The sequence below is a fragment of the Podarcis raffonei genome, chromosome 1 (genome assembly GCF_027172205.1).
Source record: "Podarcis raffonei isolate rPodRaf1 chromosome 1, rPodRaf1.pri, whole genome shotgun sequence".
Classification (NCBI taxonomy): domain Eukaryota; kingdom Metazoa; phylum Chordata; class Lepidosauria; order Squamata; family Lacertidae; genus Podarcis; species Podarcis raffonei.
In genome coordinates, this window is record NC_070602.1 from 10,857,518 (window position 1) to 10,871,598 (window position 14,081).

The following is a 14,081-nucleotide window of genomic DNA, read 5'->3' on the forward strand; positions in this document are numbered from 1 at the left end:
GTTGGTGTTGAAGAATCAATGCTTTGACACTGGTGATCTTTGCTTCTGAAGTGAGATCTTTGCTACTGGTGATGTTTGCTACTGAATTGAGAAGGTTTTGGGCCTTTATCATCACATGCATACCATATATGGCAAAGGGATTTCAGTCCAGAACCAGATGCTTGTACCTTCTGGAACAGATAACTTTTGCATCTGCCCCCCCCCCCAATTCATTTATTTCCAGAGGAGGTTGCGCTTCAGTTTGCCCCAGACTTAGAACGAGGGAATAGAATTCCAGCCAGCTTTTTCCTTCCTCAGAGACCGCTGACCACTGCTGCTTTGTTCTCGCCTTTTCAGCTTGAGCAGTATTAACGCAGGGAAGCTCTCGCGTGGCGACCTCGGAGACTGTTTCATCCCCTGTACGCCAAAAGGATGCATGGAGCTCATCAGGCAGACAGGTAAGCAAAGAAAAACCACGTGGCCTCTTGCCTTGGTAAAGATGCTACTGTGAAAGAGGTCCAGGAAGAATTAAGGTCCTGTTGTGTTTTGCCGTGCTAGGGACAAAATATTAAGGAAAAGGGCTAAAATGTACAAGAACTAATGAGTGCTCGAAATCATCAGGAAAGGAAAGGTATCTTCTACCACATGTGGTGGATTTGCAAAGAGGTAAAGGCTTTCTGGGAAATGGTATATAATGAGTTAAAGAAAATGTTTAAAAATACTTTTGTTTAAAAACCAGAAGCCTTTTTACTGGGTATAGTGGGTGAAGAGATTCTGAGGGAAGATAAAAGACGGTTTATGTATGCAACAACTGCGCAAGAATTATTGTAGCCCAAAAATGGAAATAACAAGAAGTACCAGTGAAAGAAGAGTAGCAGATGAAGATGGTGGACTTCGCAGAACTGGCAAAGCTGACAGGAAAAATCCAAAACCAGCGCAATCAAGTATTCCAAAGGGATTAGAGTAAATTTATACGATATCTGGAAGATTATTGTAAGCAATTAACGTCACTAGCAGGGCTGTTTGAAGACTTGTAATGAGAGATTTTCCGTCTTTCTATATTAATGTAAATTTTGAGCCATTCTGTAATGAGCGTAATTAGAATTGTAAAACGTATAAATTGCAATGATATAAAGGTTGATTTTGAAAGCCATGAGGCGAGAGGGAAGGAAGTCAATAGGCTCTAAAGAGCCAGGGCAGTATTGTGGATAATGATGATGTGAATGTATAATATTAAATGGAAAATAAATAAAAATTATATGTACAGTGGTACCTCGGGTTAAGTACTTAATTTGTTCCGGAGGTCCGTTCTTAACCTGAAACTGTTCTTAACCTGAAGCACCACTTTAGCTAATGGGGCCTCCTGCTGCCGCCACGCCGCCGGAGCCCGATTTCTGTTCTTATCCTGAAGCAAAGTTCTTAACCTGAAGCACTATTTCTGGGTTAGCGGAGTCTGTAACCTGAAGCGTATGTAACCTGAAGCGTATGTAACCTGAGGTACCACTGTATATAAAAGATTAGGTGAAAGATGCCACCGTGCCTGTGGGGAAGCAAAGTGGCTCAGCGGTGTAGCTTCTGCTTTTTTCATGCAGTGGAATCCCACAAGCCCTAGAGGCTGAAATACGCCATTACCACGGCTCAGAATTCAGGCAAAACTAAGTTGTGAGTTCTGTGTTTCAGGTGTTCAGGTGGCTGGGAAAAGAGCCGTGGTGATTGGTCGCAGCAAGATAGTTGGCGCTCCGATGCACGACCTCCTGCTCTGGAATCACGCGACTGTGACAACATGCCACTCGAAGACTGCGTCCCTGGCTGAGGAGGTAAGGCTGGGAGGCGGGCGGGATATAAATAATAAATTATTATTGTTGTTATTATTTTTATTTATTATGGTGCTTGGAAGTACAAAGTTGCCTTGGTGATACTATCGTGTGTCAATTGCAGTAGTCATTGTATCACCAACCTGTTCACTGTTTCCTTGTAGAAGTCAGCAGAGAGGATGTAGGGGACAAAGATAGGATTAGTTGGCTCTGCCCATCGTTGGCTCTGGCTCCACCTACTGTTGGCCTCCTGCATTACACCCTACTTCTTCTTCTTCCTCTTCCTGTTCTTCTTGTTCTTCTAAATTTATTTATAGCTCACTCTCCCCCCTGATGGGAACACCTAAGACATGGGGGGGGGGAATTAAACAATATCCACACACACATGTATGTATACACAAATACACACCCACCCACCCACTCATACATCAAAATCTGTAACAACTATACAGATAATTACAATAAAAATAGTGCAGCGCCAGTCTGACTTCTCAAGTGGAGGGGAGTTCCAGAGTCTGGGAGCAGCCACCAAGAAGGCCCTCTCCTACGTCCCCATCAAGCATGGGGTCAAGAGGGAAGGGCCTTGCAGTCCTAATGGACTCTAGCCACCACTGGGTTCTTCTCTCTTCTCCCTGTCTTTAAACATTTCTTTTAAAATAGAGTATTCACTTTAAAGGGGTGGGGTAGTAGAGAGACTGAGCAAGAGGGAAGGGTGGTGGAGCATGCCTGGTGAACCCTGGGTTGATGCAAGCTCTGTTTGCAGGTCAGCAAAGCGGATATCCTGGTGGTTGCTGCTGGCAAGGCAGAGATGGTGAAAGGAGAATGGATCAAACCTGGCGCGGTCGTGATTGACTGTGGAATCAACCACATACCAGGTAATTTTTTTAAAAAAAGTGTTGCACCATGTGAAATATGAGCAAGCTGGGCTGAACTGATATTACCCTTGCTGGTACCTTTCCCGGGAAAATCAGAGGCTCACTATGTCAGGTTCCAATGGAAGACCGGACAAACACTAGAACATTAGCAGTGGCGAAGTTTTTATTGGTTGTTGCAAGAACCAATGATCCCTATCTTTGTCTGAACAAAATGCTTGTTTAACCTGGAGGTAGGCTGTCTGAACTGTGCATTGCTTTATAACGATTTGTTGGGTCTCTGGACCGTAATAAAGATTGATTGACTGTATGAAAACCTTACATATTGATACTCATAAAACTATGCTGCAGGGAAAAAAATTAAAAAGCGGTTTCTGGAAAACAAAAACATGAGAAGAGCCTGCAGGATCAGGCCAACGTCCCGTCTAGTCTTACAGTGGCCAGCCAGATGTCTGTGGGAAACCAGCAAGAGCGCTCTCCCCTCCTGTGGTTTCCAGCAACTGGTACCATAGAGTTGGGAGGGACCCTGAGGATCATCCAGTCCAACCCCGTGCAGTGCAGGAATACGCATCTGTCCCTTACAGGGATCGAACCTGCAACCTTGGCATTATCCGCACCGCACTCTTACCAATTGAGCTATCCGCTACGGCCTCAAACTGTGGAGCCAGCACACAGTAGCCATTGAGAGTCTTATCCTTCGTGGAATTTGTCTAATCCTCCTTTAAAGAAATGAAATTTGGTAGTTATCGCCACCTCTTACAGGAGCAAATTTCACATTTTTAAGTGCTATCATGATAACCTCTTACTCACCTTTTCTCTTAAAAGTCCCGAATGTTGTGACCTTCCCTCACAGCCCCTTGATTCGAAACAAAATAAAAAAAATCCTTCCAGTAGCACCTTAGAGACCAACTAAGTTAGTTATTGATATGAGCTTTCGTGTGCATGCACACTTCTTCAGATACACTGAAACAGAAGTCACCAGACCCTTATATATAGTGAGAGGGTGGGGAGGGGTATTACTCAGAAGGGTGGGGGGAATGGGTGATTGGCTCATAGGTGTGGTAAACCTGTTGATGACTGTTAACGATTGCAATAGGTCTTACAGGAAAAAGCAAGGGGTGAGATGGCTAAAAATAGCTTTACCATGTATAATGAGATAAGAATCCAATGTCTATTCAGACCAGGTCTCTCCATGGTTTTAAGTAAGTTGCAATTCAGCAACTTCTATTTCCAGTCTGTTTCTGAAATTCTTTTGTAATAAGACAGCTACTTTGAGATCTTGTATAGAATGTCCTGGGAGTTTGAAGTGTTCTCCTACTGGTTTCTCTGTCTTGTGAATCCTGATATCAGATTTATGTTGCATTTATCCTTTGGCGTAGGGTTTGGCTTGTTTGTCCAATATAGAGAGCTGAAGGGCACTGAAAGCTCATACCAATAACAAACTTAGTTGGTCTCTAAGGTGCTACTGGAAGGAATTTTTTTATTTTGTTTCGACCATGGCAGACCAACATGGCTACCTACCTGTAACTATCCCTTTGATTGTTTTGGTTGCCCTTTCCTGGACGTTTTTCCAACTCTGCAGTATCCTTTCTGAGGTGAGGCAGCCAGAACGGCACACGGTATTCCAAACACAGCTGTGTAATGGCATCAGGTGTTTTATTTTCCTTTCCTAACACTCCCTAGCGTGGATTTCACCAGTTTTCACAGCTGCTACCCTCTCAGAAAGTTGAGAAGTGACCGCTAAGTCTAGGAAGACTCCAAGGTCAGCGCAGGTTGTGGGGCAAGAGACCTCCTCTGTTGGGGAGGAAGGAGAAGGGAGCTGGGCAGGATCCTGGCAACCAGAAATTGGGAGATGGCATCCAAAGCCCGACATCATGCACCCTCCCCCATCCCTCCAATAACAAATCAGTTTCCATACTCCATTGGGTTGACAAGCAACTTCAGCAAGCCGTGATTGTCACCATGTTAAATAAAATTATGGAGTCATAGGAGTGCTTTCTTTTTTGCTTTTTTTTGTGGAAAAAACCCCCACTTTCCATTAGATAATTGCAATAAATCACTTATAAAAACAGGCTTCATGGAAGCGCAGTTAAGTGGGAGGATAGCAACAGCCTGACAGGTGTGACTAATCCTCTTATTTAAGAACCTGAGAGTTAGATTCTTAAGCGGGGCGGGGGAGAGAAATGCAGCAAAGAAGTGTTTCTAAAGAAGCAATCTATGCCAGCCAGCCTCTGGTTCATTAACTGAGTTCTTAGAGCTGTCAACAAAGAGCAGGGCAGAAAAATCTTGGTCTCTGCATCCAAGCCAGGATAAGTGAGAGGTGTATTTTACGTCTGCCGTTTTGCATCACTTCGCAGGCCAGGTATCTAGAGAAAGGGCTGCCCCATGCAAACTGGTCAGTGTACCTTCTAAACAAGGTGGGGTGAGCTTTTCCAGCATGGATGCCCCATGAGCAACCTTATTGCGCTTGTGGGCAAGAGCGGAGGAAAAACTGGGATGGAGCAATGGATTTGGCTCTCACTTGGCGCATTCCCTCCGTGCAAAATTCAGGGGTGCACATGCTCCTTTCTCCATCCCCCCCAAACTACAAAGGCAAACCTTCACAGTCCAGGGACCTATCCCAGCGACATAAAGGCACTTGAGTGAAAGGTGAGTCCAGGGGGCTTCTTATGGGGCAGGTGGGGAAGTTCAGAAGCCACCTTTCCACCAGGTCAGACCATTGGCGCCTCTCGCTCAGTGACTGTGACCCTTCAGGGTCTCATGTAGAGAGATGCTCTGGGGCCCAAGTTTTATGAATTAACGGAGGAACCAGTGTTTCTCAAACTTGGGTCACCAGCTGTTGTTGGACTACAGTTCCCAGCATCACTGAAGAAGAAGAATAAGAAGAGTTTGGATTTGATATCCCACTTTATAACTACCCTAAAGGTAAAGGGACCCCTGACCATTAGGCCCAGTCGTGACTGACCCTGGCGTTGCGGCGCTCATCTTGCTTTATTGGCCGAGGGAGCCGGCGTACAGCTTCCAGATCATGTGGCCAGCATGAGTAAGCTGCTTCTGGCGAACCAGAGCAGCGCACAGAAACGCCGTTTACCTTCCCACCGGAGTGGTACCTATTTATCTACTTGCACTTTGACGTGCTTTCGAACTGCTAGGTTGGCAGGAGCAGGGACCAAGCAATGGGATCTCACCCCGTCACGGGGATTCGAACCACTGACCTTCTGATCGGCAAGTCCTAGGCTCTGTGGTTTAACCCACAGCGCCACCCGCGTCCCTCACTAAGGAGTCTCAAAGCGGCCAACAATCTCCTTTCCATTCCTCCCCCACAACAAACACTCTGTGAGGTGAGTGGGGCTGAGAGACTTCAGAGAAATGTGACTAGCCCAAGATCACCCAGCAGCTGCACGTGGAGGAGCAGGGAATCGAACCCGGTTCACCAGATTACGAGTCTACCGCTCTTAACCACTACACCACACTGGCTCTGACTGCTGATCCTGCTAGCAAGGGATGATGGGAGCTATAGTCCAACAACACCTGGCGACCCAAGTTTGAGAAATGCTGTGCAGTTCAACAGCACCTGGAGGCTGCCTGTCTCTGAGTTGACTTATTTTGCGATCCAAGCCCAGCTTGGAAAGATTTTACACACACACAGTTCAAGAGGGGTCCCACCTGGCTGTAGACCCTTCTGAGAGGGAGGCAAGTTGCTTTGTAGGGTGGGCAGGAAACCTTCCTTCTGTCTTTAACTTCCATTAGGACCCCAGCCTAAGATTCCCCTTTAGAATGGGCCTCTTTTTTTAAAGTGCCTCCACTTCCAATAGAACTATTTCACACCGGGATTTGCGAAGGAAACAGCCATCTTCACATATCTCAAGGGATGTCACACAGAGGATGGAGCAAGCTTGTTTTCTCTTGCCCTGGAGGGTAGGACTCGAACCAGTGGCTTCAAGAAAGGAGATTCCGACTAAACATCAGGAAGAACTTTCTGAGAGTAAGAACTGTTCGACAGTGGAACAGACTGCCATGAGAGGTTGTGGACTCTCCTTCCTGGAGTCTTTTAAGCAGAGGTTGGGTGGTGCATTGCAGGCAGTGCCGAATTTACGTATAACCTGAACAAGCTATAGCTTAGGGCCCCACAAAAAATTAAAGGAAAAAAAACCTGGATGTACGTTTCCAAAATATAAGATAAACAAAACAAAACCTACATGCAGCAACAGTGTTTTGTGTTGCGTAGGCTCCTATGATGTATTTCACTATTAATATATTTCTTAATTGTATTTCAGTTCAACAATTACTTTGATAAAATACATATTTTGTTATGTGCAAATGGCTTTAGATAATAATCATAATCATAATAAATTTTATTTATACCCCGCCCACCCTGGCCAGAGCCGGACTCAGGGTGGCTAACACCAGTAAAATTACAATAAAAACATAATTGGGGGAGGCAATTTAAAATACAGGTTAAAATGCAATTTAAAATGCAGCCTCATTTTAAAAGTAGCCCATGTATCAAAACCGTAAGGGGAGGGAAAACATAAGGGTCAGACTGAGTCCAAAGCAAAGGCCAGGCTGAACAGCTCTGTCATGCAGGTCCTGCAGAAAGATGTCAAGTCCCGCAGGGCCCTAGTCTCTTGTGACAGAGCATTCCACCAAGTTGGGGCCAGTACTGAAAAGGCCCTGGCCCAAGTCGAGACCAGTCTAACCTCCTTGCGGCTTGGGACCTCCAAAGTGTTGTTATTTGTGGACATTAAGGTCCTCCGCGGGGCATACCAGGAGAGGCGGTCCCGTAGGTACGAGGGTCCTAGGCCGTGAAGGGCTTTAAAGATCAAAACCAGCACCTTAAACCTGATCCTGTACTCCACCGGGAGCCAGTGCAGTTGGTAAAGCACTGGATGAATGTGTTCCCTATCAGGTCCATAAATTACCATATAGCATATATTCAACACAATAAACAGCGACAATTTGTTGTTGACAAAGGACATCTGGACATATAAAGGGCCCCATTAACTTCAGTAGCTTAGGGCCTCCTCAAACCTCAATCCGGCCCTGGTTGCAGGGGGTTGGACTAGATGACCCTCAGGTCCCTTCTGTATATGATACTGTATAGTCAACCTTTAATACAGGGTTGAGGAACCTCAAACCCTCTAGGCCTGGCCCCTGGGAGTCTCCCCAGGCCATGCACCGACCCTAGCCACACCGCTTGAATGCAGGGGAAGAGGTTGAGAGGAGGTAAAGTGGACAAGCGCAGACTTCTGCATGTGGGATATAATTCTCGGAGACATTGAGAGCATTTGCAGGCCTGGGAGCTGTCGGATGGAGGCTCCGTCGCTGCCTTGGACATCAGTTTGACGGCGGCTGCTATGGAGACGCAGGCAGCTGATCTGAAAGTTCAAAAAGGGAGGCAATAATTTAATGATCTTGAGAATAATTGCCCTTGTTCTGCGGGTTAATATTGAGGTTGGGATATAAAACAGCCCAATTTCAGGATCAAAGTCATTTTTTTAAAAGGATATATTGAAATAAAATCTTATTGGATGAAATGGGCTACATGGAGCTGGTATCGAATTAGGCATGAAGCTTAAATTCTTTATTTTTGAAATGTGGGTATAATTACATAAAAGGATAATGTGCTCTAAAGATCCCTGCTGCATAAGCTGAAGTCTAGAGCAGCTGTTGCTAACCTGGCGGCTTGCAGATGTTTAGGACAAAAAACTCCCATCTCAGCTAGCTGGGGCTGATGGGAGTTTTAGGCTGAAACACCTGAGGGATGCCTGGCTGCTGAGGAATGTTCTGGAAGGTGAGATGGTGTGAAAAGCGCTGACAATTCCACCGATCCCTTTCCTCAAGAAATGACTGCCAACATAGTGTGTCACAGATGTGTTTTGTTTTTTTAACCTGAATTTTTTTTGGGGGGGGGAAGTTTTCAACGTGCCATACACTAAAAACCAAACTAATCTAAATAAAAATAGAGAAGAAAACAAAACAAAAAAGACAGAGAAAATAGAGACGGGCGGAAAAGAAGCAGAGAAAGAATAATAAAATAAAGAGCCCTCTATCGAGGTAGATCTTAACCCTTTTGCTGTTGTTTAGTCGTGTCTGACTCTTCGTGACCCCATGGACCAGAGCACGCCAGGCACTCCTGTCTTCCACTGCCTTCCGCAGTTTGGTCAAACTCATGCTGGTAGCTTCGAGAACACTGTCCAAGCAGCTTGTCTTCTGTCGTCCCCTTCTCCTTGTGCCCTCCTTCTTTCCCAACATCAGGGTCTTTTCCAGGGAGTCTTCTCTTCTCATGGGGTAGCCATCTTACACAAAAGCAAGTGGACTCTCCCAGCTCTTACCTGGGGAGCTGCCCAGAGTGACTTGGGCAACCCAGTCAGATGGGTGGGGTACAAACATCATCATCATCATTATTATTATTAATATTAATATTATTAATATTTTATTTTCTCACAGCCAGTGTGAGAGACGCATATGAACTTTTCTCCAGTACAGTGGTACCTCGGGTTAAGAACTTAATTCGTTCTGGAAGTCCATTCTTAACCTTAAACTGTTCTTAACCTGAGGTACCATTTTAGCTATTGGGGCCTCCCGCTGCCGCCGCGCGATTTATGTTCTCATCCTGCAGCAAAGTTCTTAACCTGAGGTACTATTTCTGGGTTAGTGGAGTCTGTAACCTGAAGCGTCTGTAACCCGAGGTACCACTGTATTTTAAGATAACCTCCCTTGTCAAGAGGACTAGACGCTTTGCATAGGGGCGTGTGTACAGTGGTACCTTGGTTTTCGAAAGTAATCTGTTCTGGAAGACCGTTCGACTTCCGAAACATTTGAAAACTGAAGCATGCATTTCCGGAAGCATTTACATCCAGAAAACTCAACACAGAAGCCACGTGACCCATTCAGCTTCCGAAAAGCATTAAAAAACCAAAGCAGTTACTTCTGGGTTTTTGGCGTTCGAAAGCTGAAACGTTTGACTCCTGAGACGTTTGAAAGCCGAGATGCCACTGTATTTAAATGAAAGCTGAGAAACCTGTGTAACCCCTGGGATATTTCACTTTGTGTGTCTGCAGTGCAAAACAAACGAAGATAAATTGATTTCCCCTCTGTGCGGCATTTCAGGCCTTTTCTCTGCTTTCAATGGCTGTTGTTTCTGAAGAGAGGCAGAGGCATCTAAATGCTTGAAAAGTTTCTTCCCTTCCTTTAGGCTATACCAACATTTTTTCCTTCCAAGGTACTGCTTAAAATTGCTGCAGACAGGTCTGGCTTAGATAAGTGCAGGAATAGGATAGCAACTCAACTTTCTTTTCTTAAACGTACCTTACATAAGAAGAGATGGGACGCGGGTGGCGCTGTGGGTTAAACCACAGAGCCTAGGACTTGCCGAGCAGAAGGCCAGCAGTTCGAATCCCCACGACGGGGTGAGCTCCTGTTGCTCGGTCCCCGCTCCTGCCAACCTAGCAGTTCGAAAGCACGTCAAAGTGCAAGTAGATAAATAGGTACCGCTCTGGCGGGAAGGTAAACGGCGTTTCCATGCGCAGCTCTGGTTTGCCAGAAGCAGCTTAGCCATGCTGGCCACATGACCTGGAAGCTGTACGCCGGTTACCTCAGCCAATAAAGCGAGATGAGCGCCGCAACCCCAGAGTCGGCCATGACTGGACCTAATGGTCAGGGGTCCCTTTACCCTTTACCTTTACGTAAGAAGATCAGGCCAAGGCCTTGCATCGTGGTCTCATGATGGCCAACTAGATGCCTATGGGAAGCCCCCAAGCAAAACTTGGAGGCCTCGGCGCTCTCCCAAAATGAGATTCCCTGCAACTGGTGTTCAGAAGGACGCTGCCTTCCATAGGGGAGATAGAAGAAGATAGCCATTGTGGCCAATGGTCGTTGATAGCCTTATCCTCCAATAACGTGTCCAATCCGCTTTTAAAGTCATGTACTTCGATGGCTACTGTTACGATATTGTGGGAGCAAATTTCCTGGTTTATTTACTGTGTGAAGGAGCACTTTAATTTTCCTGTCCTTAATCATAGAATTTTATTATTACTTTTGAGTCAAATTTTATTAAACTTTAGAATCTTAACATATATATATTCCAGATTCCAAACTTGTTATACGTTTCTCTTTAAAATTTGACTTTCTTGCCTTTCCTTCCATGCGGTTCATAAACTCATCCCATTTACTTACTGCGTTTTAATAAACATTTCGCCTAAGGCATATTATTCTGTTTCATATGTTATCAATCTCCTACCACTGCCCGTATTTCAAATCCTGCTCACGATTTCATCTGATTATAACATTTTTACATATATCCCCAAAGCGCTTCCATTGTTCCATGAATACCCTGTGGGGTTGGTTTCTTATTTTTGCTGTTAGTTCTGCCAGCTCTGCATAATCCATTAACTTTGAAATCCATTCTTCTTTTGTTGATGTTTTCTTTCCAGTTTTTCACGTGCAAGATAATTGCATTCATAAACAAGTTAATTTTATATGCTTTCTGTTATGTTGCCTCTTAGCTCACCTTGTACATGATCTTGTATCTAAATAGCGCTATAGGAAGCCATAGAATGCGTTGTGCATTTATATGCCACTTTTCCTCCAAGGAGCTCACAGCGGGGTACGTGGATTTCCCCATCTCCATTTTATCTTCACAACACCCTTGTGAGAGGTTGCGTCTGGCCCAAAGTCACCCAGTGAGCTCCATGGCTGAGTAGAGGATTTGAACCCAGGTCTCGCAGACCCTAGTAACTGCTACACTGCACTGGTTCTCTGAAACAGTGCAGATTAACAGTTAGGATGTTGGACACTTCAATGTCATTGAGGTGTGCCATCTGTATTGTTGTTGTTTAGTCGTTTAGTCGTGTCTAACTCTTCGTGACCCCATGGACCAGAGCACGCCAGGCACTCTTGTCTTCCACTGCCTCCTGCAGTTTGGTCAAACTCAGGCTGGTAGCTTTGAGAACACTGTCCAACCATCTCGTCCTCTGTCGCCCCCTTCTCCTTGTGCCCTCCATCTTTCCCAACATCAGGGTCTTTTCCAGGGAGTCTTCTCTTCTCATGAGGTGGCCAAAGTATTGGAGCCTCAGCTTCACAATCTGTCCTTCCAGTGAGCACCCAGGGCTGATTTCCTTCAGAATGGATAGGTTTGATCTTCTTGCAGTCCATGGGACTCTCAAGAGTCTCCTCCAGCACCGTAATTCAAAAGCATCGATTCTTCGGTGATCAGCCTTCTTTATGGTCCAGCTCTCACTTTCATACATCACTACTGGGAAAACCATAGCTTTAGCCGGCCACAAGTGCTTGCAATTTGACTGAATGGGTTTTTTAAAAAAGAAAAAGAAACGAAAAGATTTGGCTAAGGCAGCTCTGGCTCCATGGCATTAATGCAGGATTATTCTTCATGCCCAACTCCTTGCCCTGCAAATCCCAAGCTATCTTGCTGCCTTGCAAACTCTTAAGAAAAGCATGATGCATCGGCCGCTTATAAAAATGGTACACGCAGGAGTTTTTGAGCAAACCTTGCTCTTGGATAAATTTATTTTTCTTTCTCTTTTTTGCATTTTTATATACACGTCCACCTGAGTGGTTCACAGATTAAAATCTGCAAAACACAAATCCGGTCTGCGCGTAAACGATTGCTGCTGCAGTTGCACTATGGGCAGAGCTGTACGTCGAACCAGCATAAAGCCACATGGAGCAGCGTGAACACGGATAAAACAGCGCTAAAACCCAGGGAGTGGGGAAATCCTCAAGAGGGAGTCTTTCTGGATGAACTGTGCAGTTCACCAGCTTAACAACACAGCAATTATTAGTGAAATCTGAAAGAGGAGGAGAAACAGAATGGTCTGGTGTGTTGCCTTAGCGCTGCCAAGAGATTATTGCATGTGTGTTTCTGCCGTTGCAAAGATGTTCCCAGGCCTTTTTCCTGCTTATTCTTTGTATTGCTCTGATGCGCACCCTCCCCTTATCTCTCTCTCGCACACAGACAGTACGAGGGCAAGTGGGAAAAGGGTCGTTGGCGATGTGGCTTACAGCTCGGCCAAGGAGAAGGCAGGTTACATCACCCCGGTCCCTGGAGGTGTCGGGCCAATGACGGTTGCCATGCTGATGCAGGTGTGTGCCCTTGGTTCGCGGAGAGAGCGCAGTGGTTGTACCTGTGGGAGGCATATGGGTTGTGTTGCTCTCCCACAACCCCACCCTCAAAACTCTGCTTTCCCCCAGAGCAACTGCACATTATGTACAGGGGGGAGGGGGGAGGAATGGTTGTGGGTCCTCTAGGGTGTTCTCTCTCTCTCTCTCTCTCTGTGTGTGTGTGTGTGTGTTTGTCCCACCTTTTGGTGTGAGCATAAATTGCAGAGGTGATGGCGCAGCTGCTACCTATGAATGCATGCTTGTAAATGATAAATAATGGGATTATTATTATTCTATTTGACTTTTAGGAGACATCAGAAGGCAGCTGATAAGGAAGTTTTTAATGTTTGATGTTTTGTTGTGTTTTTCATATTTTGTTGGGAGCCGGCCAGAGTGCTTGGGACAACCCAGTCAGATGGGCAGCGTATTATTATTATTATTATTATTATTATTATTATTATTATTTTATTTGATGGGGCTGCTTGTCTCTGCTGTATGTCTGTGTTTTTTGTCTGCCATTAGCCATGACGGCCCCCATACGTTAGTTGATTTTTTAAAAAACTTGTTTGTGATAGTTTTGTAACATTGTAAGCTGCTTGTAAGTCCGTCTCTGTCGCATGGTGCTGGTTTTGACTTTTAAAGCCCTTCACAGCCTAGGACCCTCGTACCTACGGGACCACCTCTCCTGGTATGCCCCACGGAGGACCTTAAGGTCCATAAATAGCAACACCCTAGAGGTCCCAGGCCCTAAGGAAGTTAGATTAGCCTCAACCAAAGCCAGGGCCTTCTCAACACTGGCTCCGGCCTGGTGGAACGCTCTGTCTCATGAGACCAGGGCCTTGCGGGATCTGATCTCTTTCCTCAGGGCCTGTAAGACAGAGCTGTTCCACCTGGCCCTTTGGCTCAGAATCAGTTTGATTCCCTCCCCCTCTTTCTTTTCCTTTCTCCTCCTATGAAGAGATTGCTCCCTAATTGTTTTAATGTTGTATCTTAATCTTTTAAATTGTATTTTAATCAACTTGTTTTTATTATTGGTTGTTAGCAGCCCTGAGCCCGGTCTTGGCTGGGGAGGGTGGGGTATAAATAAAAATTTATTATTATTATTATGAAGAGCTATATAAATTGCTGGAATAAATAGAAACCTCTAGTATTTCTGATCACTATGCCTCTAAATAGGGGCAGATTGGAGTCTGTCACCTATTATCCTTGACCATTGGACATGCTGGCTACAGACGACAGGTCCAATAGCATCTGAAGGGCCACAGGCTCTCAAAATATAAACCACGGTGATGAT

The 14,081-nt window shown here is 45.4% G+C and overlaps 2 protein-coding genes across 2 annotated transcripts in view; one reads left to right on the forward strand and one right to left on the reverse strand.

The window, feature by feature from the left end:
* Nucleotides 1-14,081, forward strand: part of MTHFD1 (methylenetetrahydrofolate dehydrogenase, cyclohydrolase and formyltetrahydrofolate synthetase 1) — a 79,603-nt gene that overhangs the window by 19,569 nt on the left and 45,953 nt on the right. The window contains exons 6-9 of the mRNA XM_053404739.1: nucleotides 337-437; nucleotides 1,660-1,796; nucleotides 2,557-2,668; nucleotides 12,642-12,769. Coding sequence (XP_053260714.1) covers nucleotides 337-437; nucleotides 1,660-1,796; nucleotides 2,557-2,668; nucleotides 12,642-12,769 — 478 coding nt within the window. The remainder of the gene's footprint in view (nucleotides 1-336; nucleotides 438-1,659; nucleotides 1,797-2,556; nucleotides 2,669-12,641; nucleotides 12,770-14,081) is intronic.
* The window catches only part of ZBTB25 (zinc finger and BTB domain containing 25), a 96,889-nt gene that overhangs the window by 399 nt on the left and 82,409 nt on the right, over nucleotides 1-14,081 (reverse strand). The gene's annotated exons all lie outside the window — the stretch shown is intronic.